Source organism: Antrostomus carolinensis, unplaced genomic scaffold (assembly GCF_000700745.2).
Source record: "Antrostomus carolinensis isolate BGI_N321 unplaced genomic scaffold, ASM70074v2 scaffold8824, whole genome shotgun sequence".
NCBI lineage: Eukaryota > Metazoa > Chordata > Aves > Caprimulgiformes > Caprimulgidae > Antrostomus > Antrostomus carolinensis.
The window spans coordinates 4367-30571 of NW_010312770.1; the positions used below are offsets into that span (position 1 = coordinate 4367).

Consider the following 26205-nt stretch of genomic DNA (forward strand, 5'->3'; position numbering starts at 1 on the left):
TGGTATTCAGTGGCAGCAGTAAATAACTCAGGTGGCATCACATAGGCAGTATGTTGCTTTGCTGGTTTTACTTATACAGGTCTGTCTTAAGGTAACAGAAGCATTAGAAAGAAATGGCAAAGTACTATTTGATTATAAGCTGAAATATTAGCCAGAAACTCTTGTTGTGTATAATAGCCTGAAACTGTTTTCTATTATATTTAATAAACTACATTTTAAATTCAAATAAGAAATTCAAAGAGCAGTATTTATTCTCCATTTGGTAGTCTTTTAACATTTCCAGTTATAAAAGACTGCATAACCTTTAAAATCAGTATGTTAATACTGAATATGTGTGTCCTTAGTTCTTAAGTGTCCCTTTTGGGCCGCTGTCAGAGACAAGGCAATGACTTTGAAGGATTTTGGTCTGACCCAGCACAACTGTTCTGAAATTCTGTGACACTTCAGGATACCTTTGACATAGTACGGGGCAGCACCCTGGATTCTGAGCTTCCTGGCTTGATGAGGATGGGGTTGTTTTGTTTTGTTTGGGGGCTTTTTGTTTGGTTTTGGGGGTTTTTTTTGTTTGTTTAGGGGTTTTTTTGTTTATTTTCTCAGAAGATAGCAATATGGAAGTACTGCATAACTGACAAAATGTTTTATCTTATAGTCCATGTAATGGGAAACATCAGGCAGAAATTTGCTTCTTTTTGCTTTCCAGGATGATTTTCAACCAGTTCTCTAGGGAATGTTGAATGTTCTCTACTACGGTGAAAAGATTTATGGGAGCTCTTTGTATCATTAAAACTATATACTTCTGAAATGTCCTTTAAAAACTATTTTTAAGTTTCTCTGTATGCCAGAGAAGAAAATAGCAAACATGATGTTTGACCCAGCACTTTTCCAACCATTAGCCATAGTTCCTAATGGAATACTTCCTAAACATTTGTTCTACCAATCACTGTTGTTCAGATGACCTCTTTTTGTCTTATAATCACCTAATGTTTTTGTAGCAGAGAGAAGAATTGCTTATGCAAGTAGCAATAAGAAAGTATTATCTGTCTTTAGAACAATTTATTGGGGTTTGTTTTCATTTAATTCTTGTTTCCTGTCTCTCGTTTTCCTTAATGGAGATAAACTGAAATTACAGAGGCAACATTGATTGTGCATTTCCATGAATTTTAACAACCCAGTTATTCTTCATTGTAGGAAACTGATAGCCACTACCCAGAGAAGTTTGATATTATCAGTGTAATTAATATATTTATGCTAAAGCAAAGCTATCTTGGATTTACTTCTCAACAGGTATTTATTTCCTGTTTTGCCTGGAGTCAATAAATAATGAAGAGTTTCAGAGTTTGAAAGGAATAATTTTCTGCTTAAATGATTCTCCTGAAGTGATGTTTATTTGTCACTGAAGTTAATTGAATGCTGGAGGTGGATTTCTAAAGCTGCGGAGTTCATGTCCTAGGATATATTCTCTCTCTTCTGTTGTGTAGCACATGATTTCAAGGCAGTTCTTTTGAGTAAAAGAATTAAACTGTGCAGGGCTACCAGAGTTCATGCACAAAGTAGTTGGTATAATCATATCTCTGTATCTACAGGTCATCCTTTAAAAAAACTACTTGGCAATTTATCTTGCAGGTCACTTATTAGCAGGATTTGCATGTTGTTTTCTGATTTTTGTTACTTAGGGGATGTGATTGTTCTTGTAGAGATAGTTGTAAGTTTCCATTGCTTAACTTTCGGTTTTGCTTAAGCCTTACATAAGACTTGCTGTGCATTTGGCTATTGAGAAACTGTATTTCCAATTTAATTTAAAATTGTACTGTATGAGTCTCACATTAGAGATGATAGTTGTGTCCAAGTTTTTCAAACTCCTAGTATATTTAAAATAGAAAACCTTTCTATGCACTTAGATGTATTTACATGCTCCTTAAATTGCTTTGATACAGTAGGATGACAGTTGTCTGTTTGTGCCATGGAAAGTCCATGTCAAACTAGAGAAGTGAGGACTTACATGGTTATTTCAACTCAAATTATGGTTTAGGCTTGCATTTATAAATAATAAGCTCCTTAGAAGAAATGTTGCATGTTCTGCTTAGAAGTCTAAATGTTGAAATGATGGCAGTACACATATCTGTTCACATTTTTGGTACTAATACTGAATATTTTATTTCCTCAGTGCATTGGTTATTGCTGCAGTATTTGATCGTGATGTCAATTGCAGAAGAGCAGCTTCTGTAAGTTGTATTCTAACTTAAATGTTTCTGGGGTTTTTTTGTTTTATTTGTTTTAATTTAATTTAATAATTTGTAGACTTAGCTATGTGTCAGCAATATATTGTGTTGTGAGCAAAAAAAGAGCTTTTTAAAATCCTCAGTAGTATGGTGTGAATTTAGAATTTAAATTATCTGATCTGGAGATCCACATCTTGATTTATGGCCACGCTTCACAATCTGCCCTATTGTGTTCATCGTGGTTAAGGTAAAGTATCTAAGAAAGAGCTATTTAGCATTTTCTAGTCACAGTATCAAAGACGAAAGGGTCATAGGTAACATACAAACACTGTATCTTTTTCAAGTCACCAAGTTGGTAAGTTTTGTGCAGTTACACTTTTCTAATTTTTCATCAACCGTTACTCAATAATTGTGGTAAGTTGAGTGTGGTATGAGTTGTCTGTTTCAACAGATAAAGCAAGTTATCTTATATAAATGTAAAAAACCCCACCGTATAACTGTATTAACTCAGACACAGGTCCAGATAATATCTATCAAAGAACCAGGTGTCTCTGTTCTGAAGAATAAATGTCACTGTCAATGCCTTAAAAAAAAACCCAACAAAAAAAACCAAAAAAACAAAACAAAACCAAACAGTCTTTTCAACAGGTAAATTAATTAACAGATTTGTCTTATTTTTGACTGAAATTTTGAAAGCTAATACATTTATAACGTAAGAAGGATTTCTTGGGGATACCTGGATAGCATCCTTATTTTTCCTAGCCACACCTCTGCTTGAGAGTTTAAGCTGTTGAATGAAGCTGCAGCATAATTGCTGGGGAAGTGACTCAGTTGCTTGTGTAATCACATCACAAATCACTTTGTCTAAATAGGTTAAAACCAAAGCATGGAAGCTAAGATGCTGTAAATTGCTGATGAGTACTGATAATACATATTCTTCTCATACTGTACAACTAGTAATATGAGCAATGCTACTTCCCCCCATATTTCATCTCGTAAAGGTAACTTTGCTTTCCTGAGCACTGCACAAAACATTAAGGAATGTAAGCAGTGAAAAGTGAATTATTTATTTGCTCTATAGGAATTGTTCTAGGAATTTGTGGTAATATATATAAAGAAGATAATTCTTTTTAACGTGATTGCCACTACAGATGTACTGCTTACCTTTAGTGGCTTGATCTAATTGTCATGTGTAATCTTCATTATGTTTCTACACTTAAACAGAAACTGTTAGTTTGACCATGAAATATGGTGCTAAACCAGATACATTTACTAATACTGTGAGTTTACTGTGCTTCCGTAGGTCAAATGAGCACAAAAATACTGTACATTTTCTTCTCACTTCCCTCTTCTACTTTAAACTAAGCTATCTAGCATTCTGCAATTCAATTATCTTCAGTTAAATTAATTTTTTCATTAGTACATTCTATTTTAGAGCTGGTCAAAATTTGGAATTGCTGTTTTGATGGATAGTTATGAAAATATTAAAACCTTTTTTCTTATTTTTAAAAAGGCAGGCAAAGAAATATTTTGTGTTTACCAGGCATTGCTACAATTTTGAGGAAAAATACCTGGGAGTCCTAATTATTTCCAATCATTACTACAGTTAAATACATATTTAAATAAACACCATGTTTTACTAGATTTTCCATCTGTTACAATATGTAACATATTATAATGCAGAGCACCAATAAAACAAAATAGCAAGTATATTGAACCCTGAGGTTAGAGAGAATAAAACAAGACCGTTCTTTAGAAGCTCCAAGAGCATTTTGAGCTGACTTGTGCAACTCTTTAGTGAATAATTATTATAAGGAATGATCACACGAGTAAGTGATCTTGGATTAGGCTCATTCAGCTCTGATGTGTTAAAGAGAGTGGGTTTTTTCCTTTTGGTTGCTTGATAGTTTTTAAAATTTTGACTTAGAGAATGTTTTAATATTTTTTCAGTTTTTGTGGGAACAGCAAAGTATTCAAGTTACAAGGCTGCTTGGTCATCTTGGTTCTGATACGATGGAATCTTTAAATTAAGATCTTTGCGTCCAATTTTTCCATCTACAGAAGGGGAATATATGAAAAATTATTATTAAAAACCAGTTGAAATATTTGGCATCTTTTAGGAATTTGCAGTTGTTTGAAAGTATGATTGGAATAGTAACATCTTCAGTTATTGAAAATCTCCTAAGTATTATGAGGAAAAGTCTTTTGTGAAACAATAAAGTGCTAAAGGAACAAGGAGGGAATTCTGTCAACATTAAATGAGCTGTAGAAAATTACCTTTTCACTTGAATGAACAATATGTTTCATTATTTTCATATTTCTATTTTACTTTCACAAAGCTTTAACAGAATAATATTGTGGAGATAGTTTTCCTTGTAACCTTTTCTGTGCAATGTACTCTTTTACTTACCTAAATATCACGTTTTTGTTGCTAAAATTGAGATTAGATGCTGTTCTTCTAGAACAATAATGTGTTTAAGTTGCGCTGCTGGAATGTGCATTGTCTACAAAGCAGCCTTAAATCACTGGTGAATTTTCCAGATATAACTGAACACTCTAGCATTCTGTTACATTCCTTTCAGGGCTAGTTACCATATTTCTTTTCATACTTGTATGAATTGTAAATTCATCACACAAGTGTAAGAATCTATAAAGAACTGATTATTTTTCTCCAAGGCTATTAAACTGAAATAATTGACAAATATATTTATACTAAGGCAATACTAATATCTATCCTTGTAAGCAGTGGTTAAAGTTTTATGGGTTTTTTTTATAGATAAACTAATCAATTAGGTGTAAATTAACATGTAAATTAGACGCTTATAATACATTAGATGAATGCTGAGTATTTTTGCCATTCTCCTGGACTATTTCATAGATCTTCATGATTGTTTTTCTAAGTAAGTTAGAAACTGAAATACAGCAGTGGAATTTTAAAATTCCTACATTAAGTAAACACACCGTGTGAAAGCTTTATGCACAATAGCTGTTCTGCTCGCAACATTGCCTATAGACCCCTCTACATCTTTTCCCAATGATTTTGCCACAGCTTGTTTCAGTCCTGGGCCTACAGATCCATTGTAAGTAGAATAAAACTTTCACTGGTTTGAGACCAGGTTTATGTTGTTTTGGATATCAAAGTTTCTGATTTAAAAAGAAAACAAAATAAAAACTTCCCAGATTTTTTTATCAGTAAGGTACTTGTCTGAGCCATGTACGTTTTTAAAATATATTATAGTGTAGTGATTGAACTGTTAAATCTCTTGGATATGATAGTTGAGAACATCATCCTTGCTGAAACCTCCCTACGCTGAATAAAAAAAGGATCTCAATAGCCTAAAAGGTGATCTAAAACGAAAGTGTGTGTAAAAATAAATAAATGATGCAGGGTGACATGAAACAATGTCCAGGCAAATCCTGGCTGGGGACATATGTTGGTAGAGAGGTAAGGAGTGAAAATAAAACCAAACCCAACCCCATGTCAGAATCTGGGCTGCACCGTACAATAAAGACCATGTGCAGGGCATTGCTGCAGCTCCTGTTCCTGCTCTGGAAGGCTGCTTTATGTGTTGCCCAAGGGTGTATCTGCACCGAGGAGGGTAGCCCATGCAGTTCTGCCTGAGGCAGTCCTAAACTGGTTAGCTCAGGGGCACTGCTGGCAGCGTGGCTGCAGCTGTGAGGGGGCTGAGGTGGGCTCCAAAACCCACCAGGGTGGTGGGTGAGTGGTTTCGAGTCAGCCTGTGCTACGTGTCCTGCAGTGGATACGCTGCCCTCAGGAGCTGAACTAGCCCGGGCAAGTCTTCAGGAGCTGCAGTCGTTATCCTAAGCAGACATAACCTCAGAAATGCACGAAGAGACTCTTGGCTTCATTAGGGCTTTGCTTTGCCTGTCTTCTGTGAGTGCTTGCTCCGCATGTTGAGTGTGATACCTTGGTGAGCTAACTTAACCTGTTGTTTTTACAGGGCAATTACCACATGCAGACTGTATTTATGTAGGAAATACAGAAGCTCTGTATGTCAAGATTTTTGTGACATTTTCAGTAAAGATCAGGACTTGCCCCCTGTATGTAAAATATCGATTGTCCGGTGACAAGTGCTGTCCGTTGCTGGAGATCCATGTTTGTAGGTAGAGTGACATTGCTGAAGAGAAGTGCCCAGATAATGATGATCTCTCCTCTCTGAAAGAAGTTAAAATTTACAGGAGTTTTTATTAGTACTTATGATTGTGAGTCATTTTAAGGAGAAAAAATAATCAGCTTTTTTCAGAGAGGGAGAAAATTCAAGTAAGAAGTAGGGAGTTAAGTAGATTTTATTCTGTATATACTGTACTTAGAGAGATTAACTTTATGGTTGTATTCATTGCATTTTGCAAGATTTTGAGTTTATTTAGTGTAAAACACAAGAAACACATGAATTTTGTCTTCAGGTTTTATAACGTCAGGGTTTCAGTGTGCTTTCAGATGTATGTCTTTCAAATAAATATTGCACTCGCAAGATTTTTTTATCTGGAGTTTTAATTGACAAAGAATCAAACTTTGCCGACTATTAGCAAATTATGTTGAAGTGGTCAGACGAAAGTGAGCTGTCTCAATTTCTGTTGTCTACAGGTACTGACTTTCAATTCCAGTGTGAAGCCTTGTGTCACTACTCAAAAGCACTCTTGTGGGTGTGACTAGTTTAATAATAAACTCGCATTCTTAAACTGCTGTCATGCAACATACAGCTTTAAGAGCACCAGAACACAGAGACGCAGAAACAAAAAAGCCCTGTGGGCTTGTTCTACTGACAAAGCTTACTTTATTTAAAAAAGAAAAGCCATGGGTCATTTATATTGTTGTGTGTTTTGAATTCATCATCTGGTGTTTATCAGAAAGCAAACCTGACTTGTTTTGGTATGTTTGTTCTCTGTTCCTTAGGCTGCCTTCCAGGAGAATGTTGGGAGACAGGTATGGTAACTTTCCTGAATCTTCATTCATTAGTGCCTTGGAGGTTACTGTAAATGTGTTGTACCTAAAATCAAAATTAGATGCTGTGGCTTCGGAGAAATTGAGTAAAAGGATGCCACAAAATAATAATTTTCATTATCAGCAAATAGGTTCTTGTAGAATACTTTTGAGATGTGAGTTATATTCTAGTATTCTAGTTTTGGAAGAAAATGAGCTTTCTGGTAATTTTCAGTCATTCTGAAAAGCAAAATTAGCATGTATGACAGCCATTATACACCCTGCAAAGGGCAGTGCTCTTGAAGCAAGAAAAGGGCAAATTTTTTGGTCATTTTTTTTTTTGTTTCATTGACCTTCTTGTTTTTAATGAAAGTAGAACAGCTGAAGTGTACTGCACAATCTTTGCTGTGGTTGGTGATACAAAAACGAACTAGGCTTAAGAGTCTCAACTCAATATTTGGCTTTTGCCTGTTGTACCATAATGCTACCATCTAGCTATTTTGAGAAATCTGTTACTTTTGGAGGTACCTCAGTGCTTTGAAAAAAAAGTACTATGATAGGTTCCTGTGTAACTTAGCAACATTTAAGTAGTTAAAATACTCAAACAACTTTGATTTACAGCCTTGCAGAAGAAGCAAATAGGGTAAAGACTCGGATTTCAGAGTTTCCTGTTTTCTCATAAGGAATTAATAAAGCTGAATATACAACTTAAGAGGGGAAAAAAAAGAAGGGGGCAAGTGGTTCAGTTAGTGAATTCTTGTGACAGAGCAGGGCATGTGAGCATGGTTAAAACAAATTTTGTTATCAATAAGCCATTATTTAAGGGATCTTTGTTAAAATACTGTCTAACTTTCCCTGATAAAATTCTTGAACATCTCTGTGTTACGAGCTGGGATATTATTCCTTTAGAGCTATGGGTATTAAGCAGTGTGTCTGGAACTCATCTGTGTATTTCTAGATAGGATGAGGTTAATAGCAGAGAAATGGTGCAAGATGACTAGGAGGAAGAGGGTAAATATTTTTGGTGGCCTGACCCAACTAGGCCTGTGATAAGTAGAAGCCAGCATGATTCTTCCCTGGGTCTGTAGTTACTGCCCTGGAGGTTTTAGTCATCACGCAGCAACTCAGCCTGATTCCACTTCATGAGGTACTGAATGAAGTAAACACCTTATTGTGACTCCAGTTTCAGGTGAGATATGGCTCCTGGGTGCTGCAGGTTTCAAAAAGCTTCCATGTAGCAAAAGTTCTGTTGAGTTTTTTATTTCTTAGAGGAGTACACTCCAAGTTAGTTTACAACCAGAAAATTTGCTTATTGATTCTATTTTGACTCATGATTCAAATGTGTCAGTGTTGGTAGAGCACACAACAATTTTAGGTTATATGTTAGCATGTTAAGGAAGAGTTTGCAGTAAAATAGTAAGTTTTTGTGGCATGAAGAATGATATCAGTCTCCGGTTGGTTCCTGTAGAAATTCAGGCGTTTTATTTACTGCCTAGGAAAACGATTACTTAATCAGTGGATACACCCTCTATAGTTCTTTACCTGGATGTAGTATGTTGAAAGAGCCACCCTTTCTCTGAATTGGAAGGAGCTAAAACACATTCTCCATCTGAAGTAGCAATGCTGATACAAAATAGGTGGAGAAAAAAGTTGACCTCGCTCACTTCCTGGTTCCTGCCTGCTTCACCTTTGCAATTCAGCATGTCCTGAACCCAAGAGCTTGCTTTTAGGGCATCAGAAAAAGACGCCATTGTAACTTACACACTTCATGTAAATTAAAACTTTGAAAATTTTGAAGATTTTTTTTTTTTTTAAGCATATATCATGAGAAATACACATGCTTCTAGTAAGACAAACTTTTGGAGAAGTAAGTTTTAAGTGTTCTGACAGAATAGAAACTGTTAGCTTTTCATCTGAAGTCAGTCTCTCCAAAGCGCCCTGACCTCTGTACTCATGAACTTGATGTCAGGAGTTTTCCTGTCACTGATATGCACTGTGGTACCATGACCTTCAGTGAGATGCCATCAAATTAGCACACTTACAGCCAAGTAATAAATAGCAAGCTCCAAATAGGAGCTAGAATTGAAATTGTTTAGCTGTAATTTTCTTTATCTACAGTGTATATTCTTATATATTTAATTGTATGTCATCTTGTTTGGCTATAAATCATTCTGAGGTATTTCTCATGTGTGCATTTTTCTCCCTAATCAGTGTTTCATTAGGCTTTTGAAGAGTACATTCATTTCATCGTTATTAGGACTTGCAGGTAGTCTCTTGGATAAACAATAAATATTCTGTCTATCCTTCTTGATTCAGATTCCAGGCCTTGGTTTTTTGGACCGTTGGCATTATGCTTCCCAGAATAAGATCACAGTAGCTGACAAACTTCCCACTTCTTCAATTATTCAGGCTTAGATCTAGAGATATTTTCTACTATTTTTGCGTGACTGTATCCTAGTGTGGAAGGGATAAGTGAGCTGTAAACAAACAAAGCTGTATCATATCCAGACCCTTTACTTCCACATAGCCTTATTGCTTAAATATCATATGATTGTCCCTTTTGTAAGTTCAGTTGGCTGTTTTCCATTTGTACTTAATTACAGCGTGTGGAGGCTATGCTGCCTCCTCAATTCCAAAACACAGCTGTGCTCTGTAATACTGTATTAAATCAGTCAGAGCCAATCAGAATTCTGAAATCTGCTTAAATAAAAAGGCAAATTTTTAGGTGGCAATTGCATATTTAGAAAGATGTTTTCTCTTCTAAAACAGAAATTTTTGAACAGTGTGATACTTCTGTAGGATTTAATGTTTCAGGCTTTGCTGGGAACCAGTGTTCTTTTTAAAACAAATAAACTAACCTCAAGTTTTTAGTTCATTAATAAATAAGACATAAAATATATGTGTAAGTAGAAACAAATAGAAGTAACTGAACTCCCATGTATTCTACATTTGATTAATTTCTTGGAACCTAAACCTCCTAATTTCACACTTCATAAAACTTGCAGTAGATACTTGTTCCTTCACATGAACTGAAAACACGTTTACATTTATCTAAACCTTCTTTTAGAGAAATCATTTTTTGTGTACATAAATAGTCATACATTCACCACATATATATTTGGATATTACTTGAAGGTATTAATATGCTATTACGTAGTTTCTTACCTGCTGCTGTTTACTTTGTTTCTTATTGACTCACAAGTGAAGCCAGTTATTTTGCTGTTTATATGTCTGATATCCTTTATAACTTTAATAGAAGTTATTTTCCTGTAAATTAGAAATTAAATTGTGTTTTTATCAGTGCTTGGACAGTAGTAGGAGATTTGTTTTCAATAATGTTGCCTATTTGGAAAGCATTTTACATTTTAAAATTAATATTTTCTTATTTTTTCCCCATCTTCTCTATGATGTTTATAGGGTACCTTTCCACATGGCATAGACATTCTAACTGCAGCTGATTACTTTGCTGTTGGTAACAGAGTTAACTGTTACCTCACTATAAGGTAAGTTTCTGAGCATTAGTTTTCCTAAACATGAAGGACCTCTTTTACATAATTAATTATTTGTCTGATTGTTTCACCTTACTGAACATTATGTTTATTACTATTGTTTTTGAAGAAATTAAAATTTGTTTTGTTCATATTTCTGCATCAAACTGCTTATTATATGTAAGACATGGTGAAAATGTGACTGTAATTTCCTTGTCTACATGGAGGAAGCAGCCAAGAGGCAATATTTGCAGGTGTCACAAAGATGGTCAAGATTAGAGAAGACCTGGGGATTTTGAAGAGTTGTAGTTTAAGGAGAGGCTATTATGATGGCAGATAGACTCTGATGTGGGTAAAAAAAATAAACTAACTTAAAAAAATACTTTGCACAAATTGTTGAATTTGTGGTCTGTGCATAGACCTTTAACTTGAGCTTATATTTTTCATAGATATCTCAGTGAAAATATAACCACAGTATGGAGTAGTGTTGGAAAAACCAAACTGATCACTGCAGAATGGAGTCTGCAGAGAATGTAATGGGAAAATACCGAAACTGGTGTGGTCCTGTTGTAAATCAGTGGCTTGTCTTGGACTATTGTGTTCCCTTCTGCTCTGGTCAGCTATCTGACAACACAATAAAGCTGAAGTCAGGGGAATTCAGAGGCAAGCTGGGTGCATGGGATGACTAAAATGAACATAAGATTGCACTTCCTCATGAGAAGATGAAAAAGACTGAGGGCTGGGTTCTGGCTTTAGTTGTTTAAGACAGGCAGTCTAGCCTGGGTGTCTAGTCTTTCCATAGCCAGTGCAAAGAGACAGGCACCTACAGAAGGAGATTCAGACCATTTTAAGATAGGTTAGATAAATTGCCCTATGGAGTTACACATTGCTCAGAAGCTGAAAGCTTAGAAAGGCTTGAAGAGATTATATTCTTGGGGGACAGAAAAGGCAAGCAGGTGTATGACAGTTTATGCTCAGTTGCCAGCTTTGTGACTTCCAATGAGCAGTTTTTAAAAATAGTTTGCACTGGAACCCTCTATCTGCTTCCTCAGCTATTTTTTAATTATTAATCTGTCCACCTCCATATTGTCCCTTTTCTGCATAATCATTTCAGTCTGTACATATCTTCCCCTTTTACCTACTGTCCTTCCTCCTGAGGTCCACACCCTCCTCCTACACTCTTCCCCAGAGCTGCTGCCTCATGAGCTGAGATGGGGAAATGCTGTGGCTTGGTATTTGCTGCTGCTTTAAATCCATAAAGTGTCAATGTGATTATTGAAACTCTGGCTTTTTGTACTAGTAGAAAATATTCAAAATTGACAAATAAGTTTTTAGTTTATCTCTTCTATAGTTTTGACTTGGAGACTAACTATATTCTCCTTATATTTTGAGAGCTGAATTGTTACTTCATTATTTTTTTCAAATGCTCTTTTATTTTGCCTTTCATGGTGATTTCCAGGGTTTTTGTAGAAGCTATTAACTGAAAATATTTTTACTGTTGATGTCTGTCTTCCACTCTTGTGCCTTTCTTTAAATTGTGCAACAGAAAGAGTAAATTTGTAAATTCTTTATAACTGTATGCAGTTAGTTGTATGATTCCTTGAAACCGTGTTCAGTGTTATTAATCAAACTCTTCTTTGTAAAGTATTTGTCATCTTATTCATTATATTACTTTTAAAAATCTTCACCACTTTGCTCTTCAAGCAGAATGTAATTATTTGGGTCAGTACTTAATTATTTCCTTATTTTTGTCTGAGTGACATCAAAGGAAGAGTACATAAGCATACATTTGGCTGCATAAAAAACATGTATTAATATGATGTGGTAGGAAGAATGGACCTTTTTGATTGGTATGCCTCAAGATGGTGTAATTGTTTATATAGCTGGAAAAAGTTGCTTGAGGTTCATATTCCAGATCTAGAATCTTTAGCTGTCCTTCCCCCACCCAGGTAAAACAATCCTGGGACACTTAGTATGCCAACATAATGCCGCTATGTGAAAGGAAGCTGTGTAGGTGTGAAGGTCTGTACTACTAGATTCCTTTGAGCAATAAAAGCTTGAAAAATATGTGTCAATTTCTACTGCTGAATTTGGTTTTGGTTAATAAATGATGACATGTTTTTGTAGAGAGGCAGCATCATATATAGGTATATATGTGTGTGTGTAAACAGTTGCTTAGATACTTTCAAATCTAAATATTTGAACGCAGTTCTTTCACATTTGGTGCCTTTTTGAAACTTTTTGCTGGATGTTCTTTGAATGATTCAGCTCAGATATCATAATCTATTTCTGAGGATGGAAGGCAGAGGAAAGCCATTTTGTATGAACTGTGAGTAAAGAGATGATGTGATTCCAGGAGTAAAAGCAGAGTTAAGGAGAAAACTTCTTAATCTAAGTAGAGAGGGATCAAAAAATCTTAGCAGCAACATTATCAGGAAGGCTAGACTTGTATCCAAATCTGCTTGCATTAAATACTCAGGAAGGGTACAAAAGATGAAGACTGCAGTTAAATATAGTTATAAACTAAAACTGAAAGTGAGATTGAGCTACAGACAAGGCCCAAGAGATCAGCTTTGATGAGCTGGACAAGGCAGTCCAGATTAAAATGGTTGGAAAGAATGGTGAGTGCTAAAACTAGGATCCAAAAAGCAACTACGAAGAAGAGAAGTCAAACATGACAGGAGAAGGGTGTCTGCTCTTCCAGAACTGGGAAAGGAACCAGAGAGTTCCATTTTGACACAAACACATTCTACTGATTGTTGAACTTTCCAATGTTATTTGACATACATCAAGTGTACCGAAAGACATTTCACTTTCAATAGTTGATGCTTCTGAAGATTGGAAAGCAAGTGTGGCTGTAAAGTTAAGCAATTACACAGGCTGCTTAGGTAATTAATTCTGGTATTCCCTTACACCTTAGGTCTTGACTTTGCAGCCTTAACATTTTTTGTAAGAATTTACTTTTTGTATATGTTTGATTTTTAAAAAGGACAAATTGAAAACCCATATTCAATTTTGGGCCATTGTATTTATGAAGACGTCGCACATTTCTGTAACTTAATTTTACTGTGTATTGTGGATTACAACTTTAATACATTTCTCCAACCTGAAATAATTATGTAAGATAATATACACACCTAAATTTTCTTGAATGTAACAATGGGAATTTAATGTTTATTTTTGCTTTTCGTTCCTGTCAAGCTTCTTTTATGTATAGTAGTTTTTATAGATGATCTGAAAGAGTTATACAAAAGTGATTTAATTTTTTTTTCAATAATTTAAAAATATTTCCTATTGTATTATTTCATTCAGCTGCATGTCATTTAGGAGAAAGCATGTTTAACTAATTTTTGTGTTGCTTTAAACCTAGAGTATTTATGTCCTTGGAGTAGCTTGTGTTAAAATGCATGCAGATGTTAATTCTCTGCTCTGCATGGACATTTATTTTTCAGTGTATATGTTGCTGGCTTTCCTGAGTATACACAGCCAATGATTGATCATTTAGTTAACATGAAGATTAACCACTGGGATAGGTAAGTTCACAAAGTCTAATTATTAATATCCAGGAATTGAGTGTTCTGCATATCATGCTTTCCTAGATTATTTTTGTAAATTTTACTTATACTAGAATTTGCAAGAGCATTTGACTGAATAAAACTGGACAAGTTGTAGCTGATGTCATCTATACCTTCCTAGCATATTGTCACTTAAAACATGTTTATGAATTTTGTATTTTTGCCATGACCTCAATCTGTTAATAGATTAATAAAAGACATTTATATGGTGTATAGTGTATGTGAGGGGTAAACACCATCACCAATTATCATAATTAAAGTAGATTTCATGCACCATCTCATTTCATAGAGATGGTGCTTAGTCATATTCAATGTTCATGAAGATTAAAATGTGTGCATAGAACACAAATGAGATTATATCAGTGCTGATACTAGTTTGCATCATGAGAAATAATAATAGTTTACTGTAGCGTCCCTGCCAATGCATAGAATGAGCCCTCAGGTTCTACTGTCCACACTTGGGTTTTTCTTTGTCTCTTTCAGCAATATGTTCTATTCATGTAGCTAAAAGCTAGCTGTAGGCTGTCTGCTGGGTCCGCCGTTTTGTTTTGTTGGCCTTTTTTGAGGGGCAGAAGCATAAGATAGACAGAGAATAATTTTTGATATTGCTGGGATCTGTATTTTGGTCAGGGACAGAATTTTTCCTGACATTTTTTTAATGCATTACTTATGCTAAATTGCTCACCCCCCAGAAATAAAAAAATGTGTTTTTTTACGTTTTCAGTGTTATTCGAGAACTTTCAACCAAAGCTCTGCATAACCTTACTCCACGGGCTCCTGAATACATGGCAAACGTGGGTAGGTAACAAATTAAGTGCCGTATAAGTGTTGTAGCTTATGTAGCAAAAACATATTAAGAAGACTTAAACATGCACCATGACTTAATGAAAATTAAGATTTCCCCTGCAACTTAGTACAGTGTAGTGACACTAATAGCGTTACCAGTTTTCAGATTTTATGCAAACGTTATAAAATACTGCCAGATCTTTTTCTCTCTGAGAACTGGACTTTAGTTATCTGGCTACACTGGACCCTACCAGTTCCAAGATGAATAAATGGGTGTAGTTCTGTTGTAACAATCCAGGCAGCCACCCCTCAGATTCCTAGCTTTTGTCTTGTTGATCTAGCTTTGACGTTGTAAAGGGTGGGGGGATCTGTTTTGTCTTGTCCAGTCTGACATCTTCAGAAGAATTCCTTTTTGCCCATTGTGTGTGTAATCAAATGTTTCTTAGCATGAGCTGAGGATCCTTTGCTCGGCCACTCAAGATTCTGAGGATGTACTTAGCTGCTTTTTAATATGGCTGAAAGACAGCAGCTGACACCTGGCTGAATCTGCAGCTCGAGATCTTACCTAGGCTCCCTGGAGTGCTCTAGGAAAGTGGCAGTGTACATGGAAGTACAATTCCATGGAAGTACAATTCCATGGAAGTACCAGCATAATTTCCTTTACTGCTCAGCCACCCCAATGCCTAATAGCAAGTATGTTATTTACTCCAAACAGGGAGCTAGCTGTGAGTACATTTCTTCATATGGTTTGGTATGTTTTGTCAGAATTTACTTGTAGTTTTAAAACTTGGTTTTCACATAATGACCAGGATATATTGACCTTTCCAGAAATTATTTTCCTATGTTATCTCTAGGCAGACATGTTTACATTTAGAACTGTGATCTGTCACCATGCTTTGTTTAAAAAATAAATATTAATCTCTTTCAGTTTTGCCAAGACTTCTGCCTTTATCAGTGGGCACTGATCTGCACACACGCCATGGGGCAATTCTTGCCTGTGCTGAGATCACCCATGCACTGTGTAAACTAGCAGAAGAGAATAATAGGTATAAATGCAAGATTATCTTGACTATAAACTTTCCTTTCATGTCTGATCTATTGAGAGCTTCCCGAGTATAATTATGGAAATCTCCATCTTGCTGAACTTCTTTTCCGTTTAATTTTTGTTTGTTTTGATCAACCATGACAAGCCTTCAGATTTTATTCAGTGATGTTATAAACTTAAGTCTAAATTTATCATCAGGAAAGTGAGATCATTTGCTGCCTTACTTGGAGAGTTCAAAGTTAGCATTTAAATATAGCTTAAAACCCCTTTCCCTGTAAGTATGCTGCTGTCCTGATGAGAGGACAGTCTTTTGTCTTCAGTGTTAGAAAAATTGCTCCTCAAGTAGTAACTTGTTAAGTTGAACTGATGTTGCTTCTGAATGCTGGCCTATATATATATATATATAGGTGTATGTGTGCATATACACACATATTATATATAGGTGATGTAGCCAGAAATATAGACAAAGTTGTTTAGTGATATCTTTGCTTTGATGTTGTGATTAAAGCAATGAGCCATTTACCTTTTCTTTCTTTCACAAGAATCACATGTGAAAAGCAGCTGAAAATCCTTATTGCAAAAACTAGAATCTGGCAGTTACGTTAGAAGTACAATTTTATACTAGCATGACTTAAATTATGGACAGTCACTGTTTAAGATCAAGGCAGTGCAAAATAAGACTCCAGATTGCAAACTTCACTGGAAATAAATACAGTTCTGCAGAAGTCATAGAAATACACTATACACTGAAGAAATAAATTTTTAAAAAACAGAGACGTTCTGGATCATTTTTGTTCTAAAAATTGAATAGTTACTTTCTGATGAACCTTTTTTCTTTTACTTCTGAGAACCGTCTGATGTAGTCATCCAAAGTTATCTAAAGTGGTGACATCTAACAAATTTGATGCTGTAATTGTTTGTATAAGCTAAATATACTGAGGTGAATTCAAATAATAGATATCAAAAGTGTGTACTGATTTTTATAACTTTAATTATTGACAAGTAGGAATTATATTTGCCAACAGTATCTATCAAAAGAATTTGTGTTTATCTTAAGAGTTCCCTTTTCAAGTAAGCTGAAAAGTTAGAGAAAGAGATGCAGAACATTTTTAGTAGCAGGAAATACTTGACATTGATGGAAAAATCACAAAAGTGTTAGAGTTCAGAAATACAACTGAGCTGAGAAGGGTTATTGGTGTATTACTGATTATAATGATTTTAGTAAGTGACACTAATTTTTTTATAGTCCTTTAAGAATGAGTTTGCTACATGACAAGGAAAGAACTGATGTTATTGTGTTTGCTGAACTATTTAAAATTAAATACTGCATATTTCTGTTGAACATAATTTAGAAATCAAATGATTGTTTTTCTGTTTAAAAGTGCAATGAAGTCATAGAAGAAAAATTATATATAGCATGGCTAGGAAACAAGTCTTAAAATATATATATGTATATATTTTTTTTTCTTTTACAGGTCTATAACACACTATTTCAGTGAAAAAGTGTTGGAGGGACTTAAGCAAATCCATCAAGAGGTTTGTAGCAAGTACAAATGTATCTTTTAACCTGGTATGTTGTATTATTTTTAAACTAACAGTTACGTATACCTTTACAGGTCTATAACACACTATTTCAGTGAAAAAGTGTTGGAGGGACTTAAGCAAATCCATCAAGAGGTTTGTAGCAAGTACAAATGTATCTTTTAACCTGGTATGTTGTATTATTTTTAAACGAACAGTTACAATTAAGACAGCTGTTCTCCACCTTCCTCTTCCCCTTGCCAGAAGTAAACAGCCTCACAAATACGGATTTGGACATGCGCTCTGGACTGTCTGATAGCTAGATGTCTTTGATTGTGTGTCTTACTGCCAAATCGTTTTGTATTTGGTCCTCTACTTTCTCTGATGCTGTCAGTTACACTTGGGAAATACTGCCTGGGGTTTTGTTTGGTTTTCTTTCCCATTCTGTTTCTTCTCCCTTTCTGTACATACTTACTGGCCTTGCAGGTAGGTGTGTGGCTGTTGCCTTAATGTGACCATGCTCAAGATAGATCTCCGAGTCCATTCTCTGTCCTTTCTCTTCTTTTTTTTGCTAAACCCTTGCATCCATAATTTACCTGGATATAGACCTTGAAAGTCATATTCTGTAACTCAACTGATGCATTGTCTGTATCTTTACTTATGACAAATGAAGTCTTGTCCTGCTCATGGCAATTTAAAATGATTCTATGGAGATAATTTTCCCTAACTTGTCCCTCTAATTTTAAGTCATCCCATGTTGTTGTTTTTTTTTTCTTTTGGTTCTTATTTCTTATGGAACAGACAATACTTCAGTGTTCAGGCTCCTGCTCATTTTCTGCAGTATCTGTAGTACATTAACTCCCAGTTCTGATGTGCTAAAGGTGTCAGGCTTCACCATTTACCCATTATGCTTTAAGGTACATAGGCACTTGCTTAATTCTGTGCATAGTTGAAAGCTGCTGCTACAGGCTGAAAAAGCATCTTTGTCCTTATTTAACTTTGTCATGTTGAAATGCCTGAAAGCTTGAACAGCAGTATCTGTACTGTTACAATGGCCGTAATTTTTCATGATATTTTCCAATTTCTGCTGTTGTCTGTACTTAATTAATCTGCAAAGTTGCTGTAAACTTGTTCTTCTTAAAAAATCTTTTTTTGGGAAGTTTTTACTACAGAGAAATTTGATAATCTCTCATTTTTGAAGATGGCCTACTGTTATGTTAACAATGAGATAGTATTTTTTCGGTCACATCTGAAATTTTGTTATAGTTTTTTCTGTTTAATCAGTAGCTAACAAAGTTATTTTCAGTTTTCAGACAGTGCAGTATATTAAAATCTTAAAAGGGCCAACTGCGGAAAGCAAATGTATTTTAAAAGCCAAGCTAGCTTCCAGGGTGTGTGCAGGAGCAGCTAGGATTTGGAATTAAGAAAATTAGTGCTTTATGAATGTGTTATTTCGAATGTGTCAAATGAATATAGAAATATTTTTTAAAAAATATTTTTCCTTTGAATTTTATTTTTAAAATAAACCAAAGTGTTGCATAGCTCACAATATATAGACATTGCATGCAAAGAGGAAAAATTCAAACACTTGTATCAAACAAACTCTGCTAATGTTTGTTGCTTTTCCTCCATCCCCCAGCTTTGCAGTCGTCAATTGTACAGGTAAGAAAATGGATGCAAAAAAATTTATTTATTGTATTGGAAAGTATCAATTTGAAGTAATGAAAACAGTAGGATCCTCGGGGGCTTTCTGATTTGTGCTGGTTACACCTACCACAGCCTGCCAGTCTCTCACAGTTCATCAGAATGCAAGCACATGCATTCTTTTGGCTTTGACCACCTATTAGAGAGGCTGATCTGGTTTTATGATGGTTGTGGTGTTTAGAGAGTACGACTCACAGGCATGTTAGATTAATGGGAAAGTGGTAAGTACTGGTCTCAATATTGTGATAGAGACAGTTAAAGAAAGGAAAGAATGTGAATCACAATATGCTCATTAATCCATGGCTTCAGCAGTGTGTCATGGATTTCTTTCCCATTATTCACCTGTACTGGAGTACTTACATGGTTCAATTAGGTCTGTAGACATGACCTTTAACTAAAAAGTTAATGAGTAAAAAAAATATTTATTTTTTAAAGGAGTTTATATCTAAATTCTGGAGTTACTTTCCTCATCCCATGTAATGAGTAGGCCAAGAGTATTACAAAAGGTTCAATGCAATTTTTCAACTCTTGTGCCAAAGAAAATGTAAGTTCTCACTGAGTTGTTTTTAATTTTCTATTTATTGAAGCTTCCAGGAAATAAAGGGAGTTTGCCTAAGTAACTATTAAGTAAATATGAATTAAAACTGGTATGTTACTTCCAAGTTTGTTCCTAAAGTTAAGGAAATTAAAACATAATTAATGACTTGTATTCTCTAACGATTGTATATGTGAATGAGGGTTTTTCTGCTTTAACTGACAAAAGTTTTTGAGCTTTTGAGCAGTTGAGTTCACTTCTTTGCACATGACATATCTGAAAACAGTAAACTTCAATAGTTTTTTTTTGTGTAATTATTAATTATAAGGTAAAGACTTTTTACGTAAGTTTTTGTATCCTGAAACTTCCTGAAAAAATGTTAAAATTTACTTCTTGAGGGTTGTACATACCGATGTGAAATTTCCACTCCAAAGTTAGCTTGTACTGGCGGATGGTTTTAATGCTGATACTGTATATTGGTGTCTTTGTGGGTGGCTGTCTTGGCTCCCATAAATTCTTTAATGTCAGGGTGGAGCTTGGGTGTAATTTGTTTTTGTCATAATGTGCACTTCTTGCACTTAATGGTATTTATAAGATGCCTACAGAAATGTTTTCATTGTAGATAAGACTTCTAATTCAACTCCAAGCAAAATTGATTCACTGCTGTTTAATACTTAGGCTGAGACATAGATGCCTACTGTAATCCATATTTTAAAATAGCGGTATGCATAAAACATTTTTAAATAGGACAAGAAAAATAAACTAGGTTATAAATACAAACCAGCAATTTAAGTATTGCCGGGCAAGCATTTAGTGAAACAAGCCAAACTTGTTTCGTGATGAGTAATTATTGCACATAATATTCCAAAGATTTCCATTTGAGAAATTGCTACCAGGAATTTTTGGTGTAACAACATCTTGTAGGAATATCGAAAGCCTGTGTGTTTTATTTGTGTTTCTAGTTTTTAAACTGCATTAACAAAAAGCATCAGACCGCATGTCTCAACTGTTTATTAGATATTTTGCTTTCACTTTGCCAACAAAAGAGCTGTCTTTTTGGGGACCAAATGGATTTCAGTGCTTTGATCAAGCTATTTTCAGAAGTTGTGTTGGCCTCTGGGAAAGGGAAGAGGAAGCAAAATATAAAAATGCTATGATTTTTTTTTTTAAGTTGTAATTTATAAATTTTAAGTTGGAAAATGGGTTGTGAGTTTCTTAATTGTCTAATGCTTAGGATTCCATTGAATCCATAAGTACTTAAGTCAAAAAGATAAAGCCAAAGTGGTGTAATGGACACCTTCATTAATTTAACTAGCCATCTTACTTTGTTTAGCAGCTCTTGTAATGTCTTTAACCTGATTTTGAATGATGGCCATGAATTATCCTTCAGACAGGACACAGTCCAAACTTTGAGTTATACTGCACGGTCTCTCAATTTTGAATATACTTGAAGCAATCAAATTTCTTTATGCTAATCGTAGAAAATGCTGTCCTCTACTGTATTAACTTTTTTTTTTTAAATGCAAGTATCTTTCTGTCTTCCTGTATAAGTCCTTTTCTGGGTTTACCATAGTATGCTGAAAAAGGAGAATGCAAGTCCAGGCACATCAGCGTGTACTTCCTTCCATTAGTCTTGATTCTGACATATTTGATGCACTAGTTTGTCTTGAGGAGCTGGTTGGTTTGAACATTTGCATGTGCACTTCCAGTTGAGTATTGCGCAGTGAGCCTGATTTTCTGTATTAAATGGGCACTAGTTACAGCAAGTCATATGCAAACCATGCCGCTTAAATAGAGTACTGGTTTGTTCTGCCTGTTTTGTGCTATTCAGGTTATAGAGTCATAAAAGTCAAGCTCTGTTTTATTTGCTTTAAACATTACTTTTATATATAAAAACCTAAGACAAAAACTTGTGGCATCTGTTGCCTTAAGCTGTCTCACTTGAGATTGGAAGTCAGTCTGCCGGTTTACACATGGTGTTACTGGTCAGCCTGATTTCTATTACACTTCCACAGAACCAGCATGGTTAGTATCTTTTTTTGTAGCAGATAGATTTCTGTAGTATAGATTTCTGCACCTAAGACCTTGTACTAGTTCTCAATATGAAAAGTTCTCAAGAAAAAAGTATTTTTAATAGTCTTTCTATTAAGATTCTTTTAAAATGCATCATCTGATATAAGGTTCTGGATGGAATATTCAGCTGAATAGACGTTCACAATTTTCTACCTCATTTCTAGTAACCGGTTCTGAGTTGGATAATGAAGGTGTTAATACATGGGGCTGGGTAACGAGATCATTTAGGGACGGAAAGTGCTGCAGATAGACATGCTGGGCTTCTTCCAGGGAGTTGTGCTGCACTCCTGTATTTCAGCAAATGTTCTATTTATTGGGCCTTCAGGGTTCCCATCAGAGCTGGATATGACAGGACGCGCAGTGTTTGTTAGCGACTCCCACGCTGGATGATTCCGTCAGCGCAGTGTGCTGCATGCCGAGTTTTGCTCTGATCTCACTCCTGTAACATACAGAGAGACTGGTTGTGTGTATTACACCATCAGCTATGTCAGACGAGCAATTTGGGGTTTTTAGAATAGTAGCCAGCGTAAGTTGGACTGTCATCTTCAGAGCTTCAACTTTTCCAAAAGAGTAAGGTAGCCTGTAGGTGTTGACAGGTGCTAGGCAGAAGAGAAACTTGTTTCATTTCAAAGACCTTTAAGGTTGCAACTAATCTTGATGGTTTCAGGGCAAATGTGTTTCTTGGCAGTCATCTATGTAAAAGAGTTTTTTAGGCATATTAACTTAATCAGCAAATGATTCCAGCCTTGCAACAAGGCTCATAACAATTCTTCCAAGTTTAAATTATTTTTGCATCCAGTAGCGTGCTAGTTCTAAGAGATCGTGCTGTACTGTGTTCTGAAGAGTTAGAAGGTGAGATTCTTTCACTACTGACTGAAGTCACTGGGAAAACTCTGACTTCCATAGAGTCAGGATTTCACCTGTAGCCTTCTGGTGTTAGAATACAATGCAAAACACCTATGGTCAGCATAGGAATTTACAGTAACCTAAAAATAGGTGTTTGTCAGTTTAGTGTAGTTTATTCTCTGCTTTGTCAAGGGATGACTGTAAGAGCTTTATTAAATACACTGGCTTTTTCGTCAGTGCTCAAAAGTATCTCTTTCCTCCACCGTGTACCTTGTGATAAAGCCATTTTGCACTTCCAGAGCCCAGTAAGTGTACGACCTGGACCTTGTAAGATACCTCAGTTCTATTTGAGACAGAATTCCCATGGAAAATAGTTGGTTATTCATATGGGGATGAAAATACTTACTCAGCAGGTGTTCTTAGCTTCCTGAAAATTGGGTATTTGAAATTAAATCTCTTCAACTATTCCAGTAGTTTTAACTTCAGATTTAGATGTTTATGAAAACATAGATGTTACTCATGCTTTCTTCAGTTACAGTTCTATTCTTCAGTTACTTATTTTTATAATCTTTAAGATGAATTCTGAACCTCTCACAAAAAGCAGGTTTTAATAATAATAATAATAATAAAATCCACAAAAGTACTTCTGTATGCACTGAAAACAGCACTGTGATTGCTTCTTAGTCAAGCCTACATAATTTTAAAATAGATTCCAGCATTCTTAATTGTCAGTAATCATAATTTATCAGTTCTACAAGGGATTATACATTTTGATTATGTTTTCCACAAATAAATTGTTACACATCCTAAGGTGTTTCTAGGAGAGAAGCATTGCTGTAGAACTGCACACAGGAAGGAGTGCTTGGGAGCTTATGGAACCTGGGCACTGCATCAGTCAATTTACAAACTGAATTAATAATTAAACCTTGAAACAGGTACACCTAATAATGTGATGCAACTTGTGGATGTGTCTTTGGAGAAAAAAAAAAAAGAGAATACTGACTGTACAGCAAAATTCAGAATCTTTGAATTAGGTAGATCTGTATCTTCTTAATTTGGTGAAATACTGTAGAGCGAGATAAAGTTAATAGAAAGATGCGCATCATGTTTAACAAGCTAAACACTGAGGAAAGATCTAGGATTATGATAGATTTCTCAGTTCTTAAAATTGAAATATGTATCAGCTGTGGAAAGGGGAAAAAATTGAGATATATTGATGGATATACTGTGATGTCTAGGTAAGAAATAACTTGAAAAGTTTTGGAGAGAAGAACACGTGGTATCACAGTGCCTTCAAAGATAGATGATAGTTTCTGCGTTACATGGAAATCTTACTATGCAAATCACTGTCACCATTCTTCATTCTTGCACAGAGACAACAATCCTCAGTGAAGCTCTAAACTCTGAAATTAAATTGACTTGATGTAATGCCAAAGGAAGGGGTAGCTGTCAAATTATTAACATAAGAGTAGCTTTAAGTGGCCTGACTTCCTTATTGGCAGTGTGAAGAAGTGGAGAAGAGCAGCCTTTATGACTCAGTTCTTGCTTTGTAGTTTGAACAGAGGTCTATATCTGAATCCTTGCATCAGCAGACTCTGTTGCACACCAAACAAATTTACAAGATCATTATTTTATACTCATTTGCAGTAAGACAACAGACAAAAGGCAAGGGATGGGTGAGGACAAAATGCAGGGAAAAGAAACACTGAAGAGGAAGCAAGCCTTGCCACATCATTCTTCTCTTTTTGCCGCTGTCTCGACTCCTTCCATCATTTCTTTGTTTTCAAATTTAAATTTTTTAGAAGCCAGAGAGCAGACAACACGGCATCAAGGTGGAGTAGATAATAGGAAGACCGTATCAGCATAGGGATGTGGAACCCGTGCTTGCTTCCTACAGTGATAAACTGAGCTGTGGATTATTACATTAAACTTAATGTATTGATTGTTAAAAGCAAAAATTTCCCAATTAAAGGAAGCGCTGGTCTATGGCAAACAAGAATATTGTGGAGTTGATGTCTCTGCATTACCTGAAAAACCAGTGAAAATGTTGAGCAGTCAAAAACCCAGTGCATGTTACAGGAGGCACCTGCTTGTATGGAATGGAAAAACTTGTTTTAAATGTTTAGGCTTTTGAAGCTCATATAAAAGGATAAATTGGAGAACAGAGTTCTAAGAGTTGTTAGGATTGCTAAGTTTGTCTTCTGAGCACAGCTACTAATTTTATTGTGGGGAGGGAGGAGGAGAAGAGGGAAGAAAAGGTTTTTAAAAAAAAAAACAACCCAAGCAAATAAACAAAAAAGCCTTTGTTGTTCCTCCCCCTTGCTGGGAGTTTCTGCCAGAGCATGGCCATACAAACAGGTGGTTAAGGGTTTGGCACACCTCAGGGAGGAAATATTCCAGTAGGAGTGAATGGAGACAAGAATATGGAGCTGAGGGAGGAAATATCCAAAGGAGGGGCAGGGGTCAAAGGTTCAGAAAATGGAAAAATTAAGCTGCAGAGGGTGACATGGAGCAGAGCACCCCAAGCAGTGCTCACGGCACCCTGGGGTTTTCCATGGAGCCAGCAGACATTGCTCAGTGGGGTGATGAGACATCTCTCTGCCCAGAGACATGAGAGGCTAAAGAATGGATAAATGGGCTGGATAAGCCTGAGGCCTGAGCCGGTGGGACCATCCTTATGTAGCACACTTACTTTGGAGGGTCTGAAGCCTCTTGGGCCATTTGTTTCTCTCCCTTTTCTGATGGGTTGGAAGTTTTTACCCCCGCACTTGTGGTGATGAGTGCAAAATCACCTGTGAGAGGGCTTTAGCAGGGGAAGAGAGGGTGGAGAGAAAAGGGTGAGAGACTTGGTCAGGAAAGTAAACCAGTTAACGCTTGTGAAAATGGGAACTAATAAGTGAAGTTTCTATTTAATGTTCCAGACATAAAGATTTTGCTAAAACATTGCATGTAATTGCTTTTCAGTTGTGGAAGTCAGAAGCTTGTAGAGGCTGTTTGACTGAAAAGTCCTGTGGCAAGTCCCACAGGTTTGGAATGCTTCTAAAATGAGTGAAAAAGAAAAGCAGAATGAACTTGACAGTCTCTCATAATTCACATCAAAAAATTAGAAAGACTGGGACTGCATTTTGTCAAGAAGGAAGTTAAATGTTCAGGAAGGTTTTGTATAAATCGTGCTGAAGTCAAGACAACAGTTGCTTTTAAAAGAAGTATTTTAGAGTGGGTGAAATGCAAAACTGCAGGTATTTTGTGATCTGCTTTCATTCTAAAATGGTTTTGAGTGGTTTTTTCTTGATAGGCAATGCACTCAGATTGCTTGTGGTAGGTTATTCTCTGAAGGCTCTGTTTCTGCTTTGCAGGGGTTTAGGTGGAGAACTGATGAGACCAGCTGGTAAGTATCACAGCTGTGGTGTGACAGCAGAAAATGTGCAGTAATTAATTCTTCTGTTTACTTTTTTCCAGTTTGTTTTGCAC

At 35.7% G+C, this 26205-nt stretch overlaps 1 protein-coding gene across 1 annotated transcript in view; it reads left to right on the plus strand.

The window, feature by feature from the left end:
* Positions 1–2164: 2164 nt before the first annotated feature.
* Positions 2165–26205, plus strand: part of TBCD (tubulin folding cofactor D) — a gene marked incomplete at both ends in the record, with an annotated part of 41805 nt that continues 17764 nt past the window's right edge. Inside the window, 9 exons of the mRNA XM_010167104.1 lie at positions 2165–2222; positions 7135–7164; positions 10579–10664; positions 14102–14182; positions 14949–15022; positions 15939–16056; positions 17531–17591; positions 19216–19238; positions 26091–26122. Coding sequence (XP_010165406.1) covers positions 2165–2222; positions 7135–7164; positions 10579–10664; positions 14102–14182; positions 14949–15022; positions 15939–16056; positions 17531–17591; positions 19216–19238; positions 26091–26122 — 563 coding nt within the window. The remainder of the gene's footprint in view (positions 2223–7134; positions 7165–10578; positions 10665–14101; positions 14183–14948; positions 15023–15938; positions 16057–17530; positions 17592–19215; positions 19239–26090; positions 26123–26205) is intronic.